The 18,631-nt window shown below is 30.1% G+C and overlaps 1 protein-coding gene across 4 annotated transcripts in view; it reads right to left on the reverse strand.

The window, feature by feature from the left end:
* Positions 1-18,622, reverse strand: part of ERR (estrogen-related receptor) — a 61,346-nt gene extending 42,724 nt beyond the window's left edge. For 2 of the 4 annotated variants that reach the window (XM_088033458.1, XM_088033466.1), the window contains exon 1: positions 18,437-18,622. Coding sequence is in view for 2 of the 4 variants with exons in the window: in XM_088033449.1 (XP_087889575.1) it covers positions 6,462-6,512 (51 nt within the window). In the remaining 2 variants the exon portion in view is untranslated. Of the gene's footprint in view, positions 1-6,461; positions 6,754-18,436 lie in introns of those variants that run through there. The other 2 variants (XM_088033449.1, XM_088033443.1) reach the window with 1 other exon arrangement.
* Between the last annotated feature and the right edge of the window lie 9 nt (positions 18,623-18,631).

Genomic DNA, 18,631 nt, shown 5'->3' on the forward strand with positions numbered 1-18,631 from the left:
CATTAATAGACATACTTTGCAAAATGTAAACATTCGTTTTTAAGAAGGATTAGGATTTGCATTTATTAAGTTGGTGGCTACACCAAGTATTTTAATTTATTTTTTTTGATACTGTCCATTTGTTGTATTTTTTTTAATATACAATATGATCGAAAAATTTCAGATTTATTTATCATAGAAAAATAGAAGGTGATAGAAACGTAGGGGTTGGTTTGAACTACAAGATCAATTCTCGCAAAAGCTAATGGCGACTTATCACTACTAACTATCTTCATGTATTTTGCGGTTTAAAAGCAATGGTCATAAATCTTACTAGAATTAAAACTAATTTTAAGAATTATTAAATAGGAATGTTTCGTTACCACATTTTTTTAATTCACATTTTAATATCATTTTCATGATTTTGGCGATAAAAGAAACATAACAGATTATAAGTTTGCCACAGATTTCTCAATTTTGATTTTTGGAAAACGTAGTTTTTTGCGTTTATATTACGATTTAAACTGATTACGTCAAGTTGAAGCGCTCCGTTTTCTCTACATGTACAAAAAAAAATAATAGTTATAGCCGAGACACTAGTGTTGGCGGACCCTGTACATAAAAGTAAGTACCATTGGTAGAAAACTCCATTTGAATACTTCTGGTTGATAACACAAAACCTCCTCCGCACACTGAAAGTGACATTATGTTACCTCCAATTGTCAATAACTGTCAAACGTGTAATTCAATGTCCTACGTCTCGGTTGATTTTGTTTTTCAACGACACTCAGTTTTAATTTTTTGGATTATATGATACATGCATTTCTCAAAAATCGTCAGTTCTGGAAAGATAAAAACAAAAAATTCAGAAAATTAAAAGATGCATTCATTTCAATAAAATATACAGGTCGATAATGATGCCTAAAAGTGGTAAAGAAAAAAGTTAAATACGGACCTGGGAAAAAAGCACCTCTCACGACTAAAACGAATAAAAAAAAATGCATTTCGTTGCAGCAGTGCATGAAGCAGTTATTTATGAAAACGTGACAGATTTTTATTATCATTATTCCCACCACCAAAAAAAACTAGAAAAATTGCCAAAAACGCGTTAGCGCCACTGTCACTTTTTTGAAAAATGGCACATATAATGTACTTACTGAAGTTTCGTATCGTCTGTTTGGGTGTCTATCATAAATTATAAAATTCGTAATAATAGTCCATAAATATTTGCCCCCGAACACACATTTTTTGTGCAAAATGTTTGGTCAATTTTTTTTTTAATTGAGAGGTGAAACCAAAAGATAGCTTTCAGATATGTAAGGAGCTCACAAAAAACTAGGGGGCAAAACCTCCAATAAGAAGAATTTTAACAGAAATACAGATGTTTTGTTGTTCTTTTTTCGCACACTTTGCTCGGGAAACAGACTGATGGACCCAGGATAAATTAGTTGGAGCTGCTTCACAAATGTGTTTTAAATAAACATGGCCCATTTTTCACTCGTAACCTTGAGGTTTTTTTTGGATCATCCACGAAATTTCCCACCACTCTTTCAAGTCGCTACCGTCTTACCAAGCGTCTTCACGCGATATTTGTCGAAACGTCGGGTTTTGGATTCATGGGTCTCCGCTCCTGGCCTTGACAATGAAGTTGTTATTCATCACGCCTACATCGTGGTGCTAATAAACAAACCGTACATTTTAACGTCCGTTTCATTCTGACGGTCGAAAATAAAACATTTACAGGACCGGATTCGAAACAGGCGGATCACGATTTAACCGAGACAGCATGATTTTAGTGACCTTGGTGGAAACAATATTTCGTTTTTAGCTTGTGTTTAATGAATGAAAAGCCAACTTCATGGGAACTACGGTGGATTAATTGGTATTTGTTATTAACTAGGCGAATATTTCTAATTTGAGCGACTCTAATATTGATGGGATAGAGGGAAAGCAATTTGTCTCAGTTGCGGTGCCAACGGTAGATCAATGAGACTCAAAAATTCGAATTATGTTTCCGTTTTTTATCGAAATAACTAATAAATTTATATCAATCCTTACTGGAATTAAGGCAATAAGAAAAACAAATCTTACTACACAGTTTTTTGTTGCCAAGCACAAGTCGGATGAAAATTTATTTAAATTTTGACTTGGTCCGTATAAAAGTGTACCTGTAAGTTCATCTATTATCTATTCAAAAAATACTAGACGCACAAAAAATTACTATGAATACATGCATAATTCAGAGTTTGTGGAACCGACATCAATTATTCTAGGACACCTGTACATTGGTAATGAAATTAATTGAGAGTTAATGTTATGAGAGAGCGTTTCTTTGAAGTGCACAAATAAAAACAAATAGAGAAATGGGGTTCAAAATGAATAGCGCGAAATACGCTAAAGACAAAATAAAGATGTAAGATAAAGCAAAAACTAAAAAAAACTAAAAAAATATAAAAAAAATAAAAATGACAAAAATAAAAAAAAATTCTTTATAAAATTTCGCGTGATGTGTAGCCAATAATCGTCAGTTTTTCACCGGAAATAATTCGGAAGCGAAAAGTTTTGCACGAAAGAACTTCAGGATAATTTTTCAAAGATTAATTCTGCTCTTCAAAGAGTATGTATTACCATTAATTTTTACCAATTTAAGTCTGTTTTAAACGGAAGTCAAAAATTCTAAATAAAAATTTAGTCCAAACTTTCATAGGTAAATAAAATTTCTAATTTACGAATTAATCAAGTCGAAATGTAATACGAGAGAAGAATGACCAAATTATATAAAAATTACAAATACACAAGAATTTTTACAATAATTGATTTTTTGATAGCTCCGTCCCAACGAAAAAGGCGAAAAATTCTCTCAATATTCTTTGTCAAAACTTTAATTTCCGGTGTTTCAAATCAAATTTTTGGAGTCAAACATATCCATAATTTCGATGTCCCTCGATTCTTTAAATTTTAAAAATACGGAACCTTAAAGATTTCAAAATCTTTCAGATATTTTTTACTGAACCTTCTAATCTTTTTAAGACTTTAAACTGATATATTATTATCAATTTTGCTATTCAAAACTAGATAACTATTTGACAAAATAAATAAAAGTATTTATATACTCATTAGGTTAATTTTTTACGCTACGCTAGAAAAGAGCAATCAAACTGAATGTCTACTCGGAGAAAGAGATTTTTTAGAATTCTCACTTTTTTGGGTTTTTTGAAATCCTCTCAAACATTTTTAGATCACTTAGAATTCGTCAAAATTCTCTAAGATTCTCAAGAATACTTTCGCTTTTGCTTGAATTATTTTAATTTTTCCAAAACTTTTTAGCATAATTTAGAAAAAATGTTCTAGGATTCTTCATATTTTTTTTTACATTAACTAATAGTCAATAAAGTTTAGTGCTGTTGAAATGGATACATTCCGAAAATAATTTGGGCCTTCTTATTCTGATTCAAAAATCCAATAAATAATTCTTAAAAATATTTCTATATTGCGGCGTTAGAATGATGTTCAAAAATCACAGTAGAATTTTAGCTTTCAGTGGTTTCATTCTTAAACGATTTTAAAAGAAAAAAATAAAATAAAGTAAAACATAATCTTTAATCCAGTGGGGAAATCGAAATTTTGACCAAATATTCGAATAATTTTATCTTGAAAAAGTTTTTTACATACAGCATTTATTGTCAATTGATTCTACTTGTATTCACCAATTTACTGTGTTTTGTTTAGTAGTGTATAAAACATCCTGTATGTATGTAACTATAAATCATGAATTATTCTATTCTAACCATTTTAAATCTTAAAATCCTTTAAAAAGTTGTCATTTGACGTGCAATCAAACACATTATGATCTCTTGCCTTTTTTCAAGTTTCCGAGCAAGGATTATTGAATATGTATAAATAAGAATCAAATTCAAATTCAAAATTTTAAAAATTGCTTTTCCGTTTAACTTCTTCAACCCTCCGAAATGTAACTTAAGCCTTGTAAATTGTATTACGACTAGGAAGGTGATTCAGATATCGTCTTACGCAAAAATTCTTCATATTTTTTAATTTGACTGATGGTTCTGAAGTAAAATGCGATAAACCCTCGGCACGCTTTTTTCAAAACCGAAACTACTACTGGGATGACAACTTTTCAGTACTTATTCTAGATGAGCAAACGAACATATTCCCAAAAGAAAATATTTCATGGAAACATTTGAAATATGTATTTGGAAAGCTAATTAAATAAGTAAAAACAAATGACTGTAAAACAAAAGAGTAAACATTGTTAGAAACCAACGACTTTCAAGTAGTAAAACAGCTGTGTCATCAGAATAATAGTAAAATTAGTAGGCAAAGAACACGATACTCAGAAAGCCATCAATGTCTAGTATGACAGACGACTTTACGAAAGAGTAATTTGCCTCGTGGCAGCAATGGATGATGATTGATGACGAAAAAGAACGAGCAAAATTAGAACATTGGAAAATGAAAGAAAAGAATAAATGAAGACTTGGTTGGAACAAGGATCTAATATGGAGAAGCCAAGAGATGAGAAAGAAGATAATATCAAAAAGAACTTCAGAATGCACTCATTCGTTCAGTGTGCACCTTTGAGTGAACAGTAATTGAACTTGAACTTAAACGCTCCAGTTCTTCTGTTTGTTTATATTTACATTCGAATTTGTTCCATAAGTGGTTGTCCAAATCATATTTTTTTCATTATTTTCATAATGAAAACAAGAAATTTATTTTAATTCCAAAGCACCAATCAATGACTCTTTTTTGATGTTTGGTGCTGATAAAAATAATCATTTTTGGTGATAACTGATAACACTAGATTACAAATTTCAACTTTTTATATCCTGAGATCGTACTGGTCATTGCAAATATTTTTTTTTCAAACGACATAAAAGTGACACATTATCAAGCTCGATTGTCAGGGTATAAGTTTCACTTATATGCTTAAGCAGAAAACAGCACTTTATATGCTTAGGCTCCACCACCGTAACCATAGAAATGTTCCATTGCACTATGATTCTGCATGAATTTAATGTTTTTGAAGTAAAATAGACTAATTTTCTATCGTTTGCAAAAAAATTCGCCTGTTAATATCTACTTCACTAAGTTTGGCAGACACACGAACAAGCCTCAGCATACAAAGCTTCATTTTTCCTCTTAGTGGCATAATGTACTATTACACAGCTCAACAAAAAAAAAAAAAAAATTTGTTGCCCTGAATATCTCTGCGGATTTCTATGTTTTCAAGACCATAGTTTTCGAATATATTCTTGAAAGTACTGAATTGGCTCTGGTTTTGATGAGTTTGGCGTATTTTATATTTTTAATAATTTTGACTTTGAATCGGCTCTTCAGAACACGAATTATAATAAAGTGTTTATTATTATATTAAAATTTGCTTTTGTGCATGCCACGTGACCAACAAAAGTTGAATTGCTTCAAGATTTTCAGTAAATAGGGGCATAAAAAATTTAAAAGACGCGCTTATAAAATGCCTTTTTTTAAACTTTATCATAAGTTTTATGATTTTTTTTCTTTTTCAACTTCTATGTACATTAATTAACCATTCAAACGAAACAATTTGTAATAATTTCCAAAAAAAAAGATATTTGAGAATATACTTGCTATTTCTTTCTCAATTTTACAGATTTTTAGTAAAATATAAAAATCAAGACTGAAAAAAAATCAGAGCCAATTTTCCAAAACCATTCATAGTTTCGTGAATTGTTGGCATAGAAGTATTCGAAACCACTCTTAACAAAATCACTGTTGACCAGTGTTATCATTAAAAAAGTAAAAAAGGTAATTGCTATAACTTGTTTTGTTTTTCCATTTTCGAAAATTGTTTTTAGAAATGTGTAATGATTACTTTTGGGCTATTATTTTTTAGTACCAGAATTAAAAAAAGTATATTAGGACACGTGTATACATAGTCAGAATTAAATAAATAATGAAATTCATCAAATATATTATTTTGTTCCGATAAGAAATAATTTTTAGAATATAAATAATAAAAAATATTAAATATTTCATAAACCGGACGTAAAATTTTTGGTTTCAGTCCTTGAAAAAGTTGGAACATGAAACCTTGCAATGCACTGGTTTACTACAAATCGGAGCACAGAAGCCAAGCTCTTTTTTTTAGAACGGTGCTAATTTAACTAAACTGGAAGTACGCTATAAAAACTCAACTTACATTGTACATTTATATAAAGTGCCTACGTTAATTTCAGTAACAACATGAATGATTATCATTGCTATTAGCAATATTACGTAACCACATAAAATTGCTCCTTACATAATTTTGTAATATTCAAAGCCAATAATATGAATAGAACAGAACAAAATAAAAAAGAAAAAAAAACAAATAAATCACGTCTTACGTATGAAAATAATTACAAAGATTTACTGCTGACAATTTAAATATGTAAATACACGTCCAAGCAATTGTGTTAAATTTGTACGGAAAAACATACCACGTCCTGCATCCAGCTCTCCATCACCCAGTTGGTGGCAATTAAACACATTAAAACTACAACAAAAGACTTTGTGCCGAATCAAAACACCGCATTCATTATTGTCGCTTTTTTCCCCGATTTATTATCACAGAAAGTAATCGTAGTTTACTTTGTTACTTTTATTATCTAAAGTGCTTTTACTAAATCGCGAAAATCACAACGTGAAAGGCTCCACGCACTCCCAACGAAAAACCAAAGAACCGACCACAATCAATTCACGACTACAAATGACCACGTGCTCGCAGCGCTCACGAAATAAAAGACAACTTCGGATAAATTCGGACTCGACTAATGAAATCTCTGCAATTACTACCGGGCAATTTGTAGTTCAAATTGCAAAATTTTGATTCGAATTATAAGACGTTACTGTTCGTGATTAAATTATATTGAATTGCTGATGTTCTTCAATTAAATTGACAATTATATGAAATGACAATGAAAGTAAACATTTTAATGGCAGCGTGGGGACGTTTTGATTGCTTTAAATTTTAGGGAAAATGGCTTTGTGACTACATCTTGTCTATGGAATTTCAAGGCTACCGGTTTAAGCCAAACTAAAAACTGACCAAAATTATTAAATTTATGCGGATTTTTTCTGATTTTTCATGGCTTGTATTTCCACATGAAAACAGAGTGAGATAACTTTATCAAAAGACCACAAAAGACTGCTGACGATTCATAAAGTTTAAACCATTTTATAAATCGCAAAATGAAAACTTCTAGAATTCATCAGATAGCGCAAATTGCTGGACATTCTTGAACGTTTTCGATAAGAAATCTGCTGTTCTACCATCGCCAATCGATTCTGATTTTTGCTCATCTCCGGTCGACTATAAAAAATCGAAACGCAATGACCTTGTCCAACATTAATCACTTTGAGCAAACCAAAATTCATTTTATCTTATCATTCGCAACCTAATACATATAATTAATTTTAATGACAATTTTGATGCGTACTTCGTGGTTTTTAAATAAAATTTCCATTGTAGAAATATTTGGGAAAAATCCCTGACATTAAAATAGTCACTAATTTTTAGTAGTTACTGTTACCGCGAAATAATTTGCTTTACAAATGTACCTATGAATATAAAGTAAATTATAAACAATTTTTTATTCGTGAATTAACAAACAAGCTCATTTTCACGATCTGTTGCACTTAGTACGATTGCGAACGATAAATTGTAGACACCAATTGAACATAAGAATTTTGATTAATTTTTATTTTTAGGGAAAACCTAAAAAACCTAAATCTGGAGAAATCGGCGAAAACGTGCTTGAATTCCGTAAAATTGGTCGAAAAATCAACCAAATTTGAAGCGTATTGACAATTTTTTCTATAGGGTGTTAGGTAAACGTTACGGCAAATTGATCCCTGATTGGTTACAAATAAAGCCTTCCAGCTCTTCAACGATACAAAAAACCCCAAAAAAACTTCGAAACATTACATTTCACCGCTGCCTCTATTACCCCTTTTGCTATAGACGTAACACCCTGTATAAAAAAACGGTTTTTAAAGCTGTATCTGTAAAGTAGACACCGAAATGCATAAAATAATAAAGTTTTATTAAAATTCAACGGTTAAATCAGGATAAATCGGCTGAAATCCGCAAAATTCGTTAAAAACTGTTTTTAGAAAAAATCCAAAAATTTACCTATTTTTGATTAAAATCTGTAATTATGGTGGTATCACAGATATGAAACTGAAATTTGGAAAAGTTACCACTCCTTTCTCGCTTAGCAACTGTCCAGCTACAAAATTCTCCAGCAAAAAACGAATTTAGAATAGTATATTAAAACACCGAGTTTCATAAGGCAATTTTTTAGGCACGAATCCAAGTTTATAAAACGAGCGGCAAAGCCGCGAGTTTTATAATGGATGAGTGCCTAAATGGCCTTATGAACGAGGTTTTTATATTATTTTTCCTAATTTGTTCTTGTAACAGAGCTATTTTCGCTATTTTCCAATTCGTTTTCAGTGCTAGAATATCCATTTCGATACGGAATGTTAGAATAGCTTTGTTTCCATAGCAACTTGTAAATGTTTAAGATACAAATTAGGAAAAAATTATTTTTAGGATGGATTCAAAAATTTTCAACACTTTATATTAGAACTGAACACATGATAGTTTTATCACTATTATTGAAATGAAAAAAAGGAAAATATAGCTTCTAACAACGAGCTTAATGTCTATGCCAAATTTTAAAATTTTACAGCATAAAACAAATAATCAGGGAATTTTATCTTTAGAACAAAGCCAACATTTTTCATTACCTACTTTATACTAAAATTTGTAGTTCTGTTAGTTTTCCAGCTGTGGGCTTAGATTAAAAAAATTACAATTGCTTCAAACTTCTGTCCAGTTACAAAATTCTGTAAAAAAGTGAATTTGAAAAATTTTTCAATATAATAAATAGTTTTACCATTATTATTGCAATGAATTAGGGAAATTTGGATTTGCTTATTGACGATGGCAAGTTACAAAATTTTAGACCATAAAGCAAAAATTTTACGAATTTTATTTTTAAAGCAAATCCAAAATTTTTCAGAACCTGTATTTTTAATTAAAATATCTATAATTCGGATGATTTTACAGCCAACGGGCTTAAATTTGAAAAAATTATCACTCCTAAATCGCTTATTAACTGTATCAAGCTACATATTTCTACAACAAAAAAAAAATTTAGCAAATTTAGCTTTACAACGAATTTAAAACTTTTAACACTTTTTATATAATATTTATCATAATTATATTTTATATCATTTTACCACTCATATCGCAACGAAATTTGGGGCACTTACAATTTTCAAATTATAAAATATTAGCAAATTTTGATTTTGGGGTACCTACATCTCAAACTTTTTTCAAACTATTTTGGTCCTTTTACAGCTAGATGAGTTAAATTTAGGCAAGCCACCTCTCCCTGACGGGCTTTATAACTTTCATAATTTCTAGGACAAAAAGCGATTTTAGAAAATTTTATATTTAATAAGACAAATATTTCCAACGCTTTTAATAAAAAGTTTTCGTTTTAATTTTTTTTTTTCATTCCAATTCAGTTCTAATAAGAAATTTGAGAAAACACAATTTCTGACCGGCTAATTAACAGCCAAATAACAAATATTTTGTCAAAATTTGTTTTTAGAACAAATTCAAAATTTGTCAGTAAGTACATAGGTACCTTTTTTTTGACTAAAATGTAGTCTTAAATTTGGAAAAGCTACCATTCCTAAAAAGCTTATTAACTGTGCCAGATTACATAGTTTTAGAGCATAAAATAAAAATTTTAACGAATTTTGATTTTAGGAGTAATCCAAAATTTTTCAGTAAATTTTTCTTATTAAAATCTGTAGTTTGTTGTCTTATAGCTAAAGAGCTTAAATATGGAAAAATTGCCATTGCTAACTCACGTATTAACTGCATTAAGTTAAAAATTTATAAAGCAAAAAGAATTGTAACAAATTTTTATCTTTAAGACAATCTCAAAATTTGTAATTTGAACTGTACTTTTAACCACCATTGATTTCCTGACTTGCTTTTTAACTCTGGTAAAGTTACAAAATTTTGAGCAAAAGCTATAAATTTTCAATGAACTAATATGCAGTTAGAGTCAAAAGCATTAAAAGACTGCAAAAAAATTCTACTCAAAGAAAAACGTCGTAATTACGCCAAACACTTTACTTTATCATCTCAGTGAAGCAAACATAAACTACAGAAATATAAACCATTTAAATCTATCAAAGAATTTTGTATTGTTTACGACTTAACCTATAAAATCTTTTGATGCATGTATTAGCTAGCTTTATGCTATGTACTCACCCAACAGAAAAATAACAATTGAATGACTGATAACTCATTCTATCTACTTTTCCTGATTACTAAATCATGACCGACTGAGATTAATGATTGATGAAATCGCATATTTTTGAGATAAATAAATTCTATGACTACTACTAATACTACGAAGTGAGCATTGGAATTTGAAGTGACATCTCTGATATGTCATTGTCAAAAAACCAGTGCTACCAACATATAAAAAATGCAAGGCCTCTGGGATCCGTTTTTGTCCAACCTTCACTCTATCATCCAATTTAATAACTAAACTTTTATTAATATCTTTGCTTGCATAAAATTCTCATTAGTCTCTATCTTTCGTCTAGTGGAAACGTTACATCTGTTTTCGACGTTAAAATTTTTGTAATAAAATTTCGCGTGTATTTATTATTAGATCATAATCAGTTATTTCTTCTGAGCCTGAACAAAATTGATGTAACATGAAAAGTTCAGGGGCGCTTTCTTGATAACAGTGGTGCGTCTGAAATAAAGTTGGTATCGTCACGAACAGTATTACAACTACAGTCGCGATATAATATTTTATCAAAATCGACGCAAGACTCCGTAATATTCGAAATATGATAATTATTATCAAATTCAATTAAATGTTCGAAATTGAAATTTATTAAAAAGTAGGGACTAAATTTAGAGTAGAGTATTAATTCATAATTATAACAGAAATGTCGCAACAACTATTTTCACTTCTAAAAATATGAAACTCTTCTTTCTTGAGAATCTTTGCCTATATTTAGCATCATAAATATGTATAATTAATTACATTAGTTTGCGTTAAAAATAATTAATTGTAGAGTACTTATTTATTGTTGAAGACGATTTAGATAACAAACTAAAACACTTAAAAATCTAAAAATGTATTGCAAAATGAAACGTACTCTAAATAAGATAACAGTTGTTAAACATTCGTGAAAACGTAAAGCATCGTACGATAGATAAGCACATTTTTGAAGATCTTATCAGAATTTTATTTTAATAACATATATTCTTTAATTTTCGTTCTGCCCCATTTGCATTAATTACATCAAAACAGATTACATTTTCAAATGCGGTGTTTGAAATTGCTTAGCTAAAATTAGACTACAGTTACTGACAGGTTGCCTTGCGTGTCATATTTTAGCCAACTTCCCATTAAATTGATTGCGATTTGTCATGGTGTCCATGAGTATGTATTTCCCCGCCAAAAATCCAAATATCTGATGTAAATTAGGCGGTGACTTTTCCCAGCTGTAGCACCAAGAGTCGCATCCATTTAATTTCAGAAATAAAAACTTAATTTTGAAATTGTTGATTGTTCGGAATCAAATTGACTATTCTTATGGAAAATCTTGACTTTGAAGTGGTCTAGAACCGTAAAAATGCAATTTTTTAAAATGTTTATTCTGAAGATGAAGCAAAAATATTCCAAAAACCTCCACTAGAAATCGTGATTTTAGTAATTTTTCTGCTACAGTTACTAAATTTGAGAAAGTTACGATTTGTAACTCTATCAAATTGCAAAATTGTGAAGCAAAAGTACGAAAATTTTAGAAATTTTCATTTTTTAACGAAATGAAAATATACGACAATTTCCCCAAAAACTCGTAATTTTGATAATTTTAGTGCTACTTCTATGAAAATTAGGAAAGTTGCAATGTTTGAATTAACTCCACCTAATTACAAAATTCTAGAGCTAAATATACAAATTTTAGAAATGTTATTTTGGAGACGAAGCAAAAATTTTCAAAATTCTACATTAAAATTTGTACTTTTGGTAAATTATGTGGTACGACGATAAAATTTTGAAAAGTTACTGTTTTTGAATCGTGTAGTAACTCTATCAAATTACAAAATTGTAGAGCCAAACATACAAATTTAAGGAATTTTTATTATGGAGACGAAACAAAAATTTCCAAATTCCTCCACTAACATTCGTAATTTTGGTACTCTTAGCGCTACGACTATGAAATTTAAGGAAGTTACAATCTTTAAGTCATGCATTAACTAAACCAAATTATAAGACTCTAGAACAAACAATACAAATTTTAGAAATTTTTATTCTAAAGACAAAGCAAACATTTTCAAAACTCTACATTAAAATTCGCACTTTCCGTAATTTTTGTGGTAGGATTATAAAATTTTGCGAAGTTACAATCTTTGACTCGTGTATTAACTATACTAAATTGCAAGATTCAAAAGCCAACGATACAAATTTTAGAATTTTTTTATTCTAAAAATAGAGCAATGTCCAAATTCTACATTAAAATTCCTACTTTTGGAAATTTTTGTGGTAGGACTGTGAAATTTAGGAAAATTATATTTTTTGAGTAGAGTATGAACACTACCAAATTACAAAATTGTAGAGCTGCATATACAAATCTTAGTAATTATTATTTTAGAGAAGAAGCAAAAATTTTCAAAATCCTCCATTAAAATTCGTAATTTTGGTAATTTTAGTGCTACTTCTAAGAAATTTGGAGAAATTACAATTTTTGATTAGTGTACTAACCTTACCAAACTGAAAATTGTAAGGCAAAATATCCAAATTTTAGAAATTTTTGTTTTGGAGACGAAGCTCAAATTTTCCAAGATCCTCCACTAACATTCGTAATTTTGGTACTTTTAGCACTACAAGCATGAAATTTAGGCAAGATACAACCTTTAAGTCGTGTAGTAACTGTACCAAATTGCAAGACTGTAGAGCTAACGGTACAAATTTTAGAAATTTTTATTCTAAAGATAAGGCAAAAATTTCCAAAATTCTACATAAAAATTCGTAATTTTAATAATTTTAGCCCTGTATCTATACAATTTAGGTAAAGTACAGTATTTAAATCATGTATTAACTCTACAAAGTTGCAAAATCATGTACCGAAAGATATAAGTTTTAGGAATTTTTATTTAGGAGACGAAACAAAAATTTCCTAGATCCTCCACTAAAATTCGTAATTTCGGTAATTTCAGAACTACTGCTATGAAATTTGAGAAATTTACAATATTTGAGCCGTAATACGTTAATTGTACCAAATTACAAAAAGGTACAACTAAATTACAAAATTCAAACCGCCAAATTCAAACAAAGCCTCACGTTTTTATTCCTTTTCTTTTTTAAGAATAACAAATTTTTGGAATCCATGGAATCTCTCTTTTTTTATTATTCAACTCAATTGAGTGATATTAGATTTGCCAATAAAAATTCACCTGTCAAACCTGTCAATTTTAGATTTTTAACGGTTGTAAATAAAGCGTTGTACATCAGACGTGCACAATAGTCTACAGTCTACGACCCCGTTGCGTTGTGACAAATTCCTCACTCGTAGTTATAAATAATGATTGCAAAAGCCTTTTTTACGTTTATAATTGATAATTAGTTGATACCAGTTTGCTCAAAATTAATTCAAAATTACCGATTTCATGGTAATAATGATAACACAAAACAATAAAGTTAACAAAGGTGATGTATTCAATTTAAAACAGAAGAAACAACTTGTGAAAGTTATGATGATTATAAAAGGACGAAAAGACGAGAGTGGTACTAAAACAGAACCCTGCCATTACTTTCATTGCAAAAGCTGGATTTTATACAGAAGTGTTGGAAAAGAATCAAAGTGAAAGTGTCGTACTGCTTATTCCACCGAAATTTAACGATCCGAGGGACCAAGTACAAAGAAATTGATTTTGTCGCAAAGACATTAAAAATTTGGGCATTCGTTCTCGACTCAATTTTACATGTAGAAAGCACTTTCGTAAGTCTATTTCAGCAACAGTGGTGGTTAGCAACACTTCAATGGAATGATAGAAACAGTGGCGATTAGCGTAGGAGTAGCGGAAGATCCCCGACAAAAGTTCGACTTGAAAACGGTAATTTTCCAACTAATTAGCTCACATTAGAGCAAAGATAAAATTTGATAAAATTTCTAGTCAAAATAAAGTTGCATTACTTCACTTTTGATAATGCAAAAACAGTAGACTACACATTTTTAATTACCAAGCGCATCACCTTGAAAACTAAGTGTGGAGTAGCTTTATCATGTTGGCAATAGATATGCATAAGAGCATAAAATTTGCATTGTGAAAAATGCCTTCTTATTGTTTCTATTCTCACAAACTTTATTCCTGGAAGTTTATTTTTGTATAACTTATATTTAAAATCAATATAACTACACTATTAAAGTTCAGTAGTTATTTCAAGAAAACAATTAATTTTGTAGATCAAAGTGAAGAATATTAATACTATCGATATTTTGGTTTAAACACCTGTCTTTACCACACGTGTTTGACTCTAAATTATCGATAACATTAATATTTAAATTTTAGATAAGATATACCCACTCGTATTGGTTTTCAATCGAAACGCCAAAGCTTCCAATCATTTTTCCTTGATTGTTCTTTTTCGAATTTAGGCTCACTTGCTACTTGAAATTATAACGGATGTTCATTTAAATTTCCCCTCTAGTTATGTTATTTTTAAAAAAATCTGCATAATTACAACAAGATTTTAATAACTGACAAAATGACGTAATAAGTATAAAGTAAATTTAAATGAACACCCGCTTTTTATATACTTATTTTAATCGCTCTTAACAATGATCGTTTAAACGACTGTTTAAACCGACTAAAATTATTATAAACAAAAATTTTCCCGTGAACTTTGTCATTCTATTAGAATTAGAGCACAGTGCAAAATAATGAATTAACTTCACACATGTTTACACGTTTATTGTATTTACAGCAAAAGTCCACGTTATTCTGCTATTAAAACCGTATATTTAGACGTAATATGTACAATTAAACGATCAATTCATCGACGCACGTAATTCATTTTGCGATAACTAGTACAATTGAGGTGATAGAATTTTGGGCCATTCAAAGAACAAGCAATGTGAATCATATTTTATTATCATTACCATTATTATGTAGTTATTTACATTAGAATAACTGTAAGCAGAATTTTATTGTTTAGACCCGTAAAATCCATAGAATTCAAGATTCGTATAACGCTTTTTGAACGATAAACCATCATCTAAACTAGAATTACAATGCTTATTTGACAATTCTTTGATAAAGTCACTTGCAATTTTTCAAAAGTTTTTATTTTTTATTTACATCAATATTATCCAAGTTTAATTATATACTGTAGAATTCGTTCATTATGACAGATTATCATTCCCCTTCAACGTTATTACAAACGAACTCCACAGTTATTTACATGTTATTTGTCTAATTTAGCTATGGAAATAGCATGTGCTCATTTAACATTATTGTCTAGTTGGCTACAAGAAAAATTATAGGTAGTATCGTTTTAGTAAGTGTTAAAGAGAAGAAAAGTACGTCACTTCAGTCAAAGCTGGGTAGACAACAAATAAAAAAGAACACGCGATATAAAAATAAAAAAATCACAGAAATTGCGCACAGATTTTTGACGTTTAGAGTAAACTAAAGAACTAGAGCATTATAGTTTATTCTAATTTTAAACTAAAAATATATACTTATACTGTAAATCACAAGAAAATCCGTCAAGTAAGTTAGAAAAGACATACGTCATTGTCTTGACGTTATAAATTAAAAAGAACATTTGCAAAACGTATTGTAATTGATTAATGACGTAGATGCATTCTCTCATATTTTGAGATTCATTACAATAATAGTCCAGTATGGACAACACGTGGCAAGCGTAATTGCCATTGTGCACGTGTAGCAAACATTATTTTTTCTACACTCGTTACAAATTGCTCCCGCGCACGCGACGTCCTGTCCAAACTTCACGTCTAGTGCGTAAAACACTACCATTTTGCAACTCGTTGCTATAGTAAATCCAGCGAGTAAATAGGATGATTTGAATTGTATGGCATGAAACATGGCAACTTGAAATACTCTAGAATCTCCGTCTTTTTGGGGATATTAATCTCGATTTAAGTTGGTTATGCAACTACGCCTTCCCGCCTTTTTTAGAAATTTGTCAATGATTTGACATTCACTGATATTCGTCATTCTTGACCACTTTAAGATCCACTTTTTGCACTGTTCCTTGAGTTTTGTTGGTAAAATAGTGTCTAATTACTAGTTTTTCGGTTTTTCTCTTGTGCAAATTGTCTTTTGCAAGTTTCATGATGAGTAGATTCAAAAGATCTGTTGGTCAACTTGACCGAAGTTTCCTAATTAGAATGTTGATAATAAAAGATTTGTAACAACTGGACTGCTAATAAAGTTTTGTGTGCCTCTCGATTTCCTGGCGGAAGGACTTACCTGACACACAGCTTTAAAGTGTGTAAAAATTGAGGGTTTTTGAGGTTTTCTCTACGTTACCAAATTAATGACAAAACACCGAATTAGTTAGTTTGTTAATTCCCTTTCTATAATCAAGTAATAGGAGCCATTTTTATAGCAGTAAATTTAGTAAAAATAATGAATTTTGAAATTGGCATCATGACAACTATTTTAAATTTGGCGGTTGTTGGTACTAGTTTTTATCGCGCAGATTTGGTTAGAAAACTGTCATCTATTTATTCGTTGGACAGACTATAGTTTCCTTACAACATCACAATTTCTACTTTTACGCACTCAAATGTTACTTTACCGGACTTAACGGTGTAAATCGGAATAAAAAAAAATTGTTTTACGCAGTAAACGTAGTTTGAACAACACGCTGTGCGTCAAATCCATTTCGCCCAAGAAGGAAACAAAATTTTTTCATTGCAGCAAAATCCAGCGAAATTTAACCATATTAAATACTTCCACGGTTGAAATTCGAGTAGCACGAATATGCGTGAAATCTCACAAAAGTCGATAAGCTATCTAAAAATGGGAGTACAAAACAATTGTTTGCTTACATTTTAATGTCTGTCAAAGTGGCAAATACTTTTCCGCACTCTTGTGTCACTTTTACGCACTTCTACTTAAAAACGCGTCATTGCAAAACTAAACTGACAACTTCATGTAGCAATGCTAGAAACCACTGAATTATTAATTCATAATTAAATTTAATGAATAATAATTAATTGTACTGCTGATCGGATTTAAAATTTGTAACAATTCGAAATATGAATTTTAAACTGAAATTTGGTACTGGTGCCTAAAATATGGCTCTAAACTACTTTTCTAAATAGTTTTTATTGATATCTCTAATAAAATATGAGAAAATAGCCATCTTTAAAAAATCGCAGTAGGCCGAGTTTGCAACCAAAGTTTTTGGAACAAAACCAAAAATTCAACAATAAAAGTTAACCCAAATCGTAAATGATCTAATGATATTCTACTAGAGCATTGTAAAAAAGACAATACCTAACCTTAACTGTCACCCAAACAGTAGCAGGGCTACCAACAACCCTTGAATAATTAAAAGCCTACTCTACAAAATTGTCCATTGAAACTACATAAACAATTAAAACATGTTTCCATTTTAATTGTAAATATCGTAAATCTTTTGTTACAAAAATACAACTCACAGTAAGTGTGTAATGCCAACATAATTAAAAAAAAGTAGATAAGACCAGTAAATGAATAGTGGCAAGATATGAAACAAAAATGATATAAAATTCTGCGTAGGTAAACGTAAGTTATACCATACATAAAAATGCAATAATCGCTGCCTATTAAATTCATGGCCTATGACAATATAAGTTGTGTGTTGTCTACCTTGAAATATTAAAAAGGTTTAGCAAGTTCAATGTCAAGGTTAAACTGCAAAACAGGTATTACGTACCGAATGCAAAAAAACATAAAGCCTCGTTCACATTTAAAAAAACCGCAGATTATGCAACTGGTTATACACGACACTTGCCTACTTGCATAAAAATTTTAAAATTAAACAAGGACCCGCCAATGTAGGTTTTTAACAAAATTAGAACACCATCAAAGATGCAAATATTTGTTAATTTTATTACCCACGTACTTTCCGCGAATTGCACGAAATTCAAGGAAATACAAACCGACGCAAAATTCCCAAATGTTCGAACGTGGTTACATAAAATGCATCTTATAGATGTGTGTTAAAATAAATATTCATTCCGCACGTCAAAACAGATTACATGAGTCTTCGTCACACTGTCGAAAATAACATAATTTCACAAATAATTATCAAGCCGAATTACATGGATTACAACTTACCCTGTATTGAATCCGGATTTGTGGTGGAAAACTCGGGTTTTAATAACCATCTAAATGGATGACACAAATCCGAAAACTAACCTTTCACAAACACTTACGAATGCAAATCATATTTTTGTTGCTGTAACATCAGGCAAGCTGCCATCTTGTAATTTCCATTATTACATCAAAATTCATACGCTTGCGCCATCTGTG

Source organism: Gnatocerus cornutus, chromosome 1, assembly GCF_029298725.1.
Source record: "Gnatocerus cornutus isolate USDA-ARS CGAHR chromosome 1, icGnaCorn1.1, whole genome shotgun sequence".
Classification (NCBI taxonomy): domain Eukaryota; kingdom Metazoa; phylum Arthropoda; class Insecta; order Coleoptera; family Tenebrionidae; genus Gnatocerus; species Gnatocerus cornutus.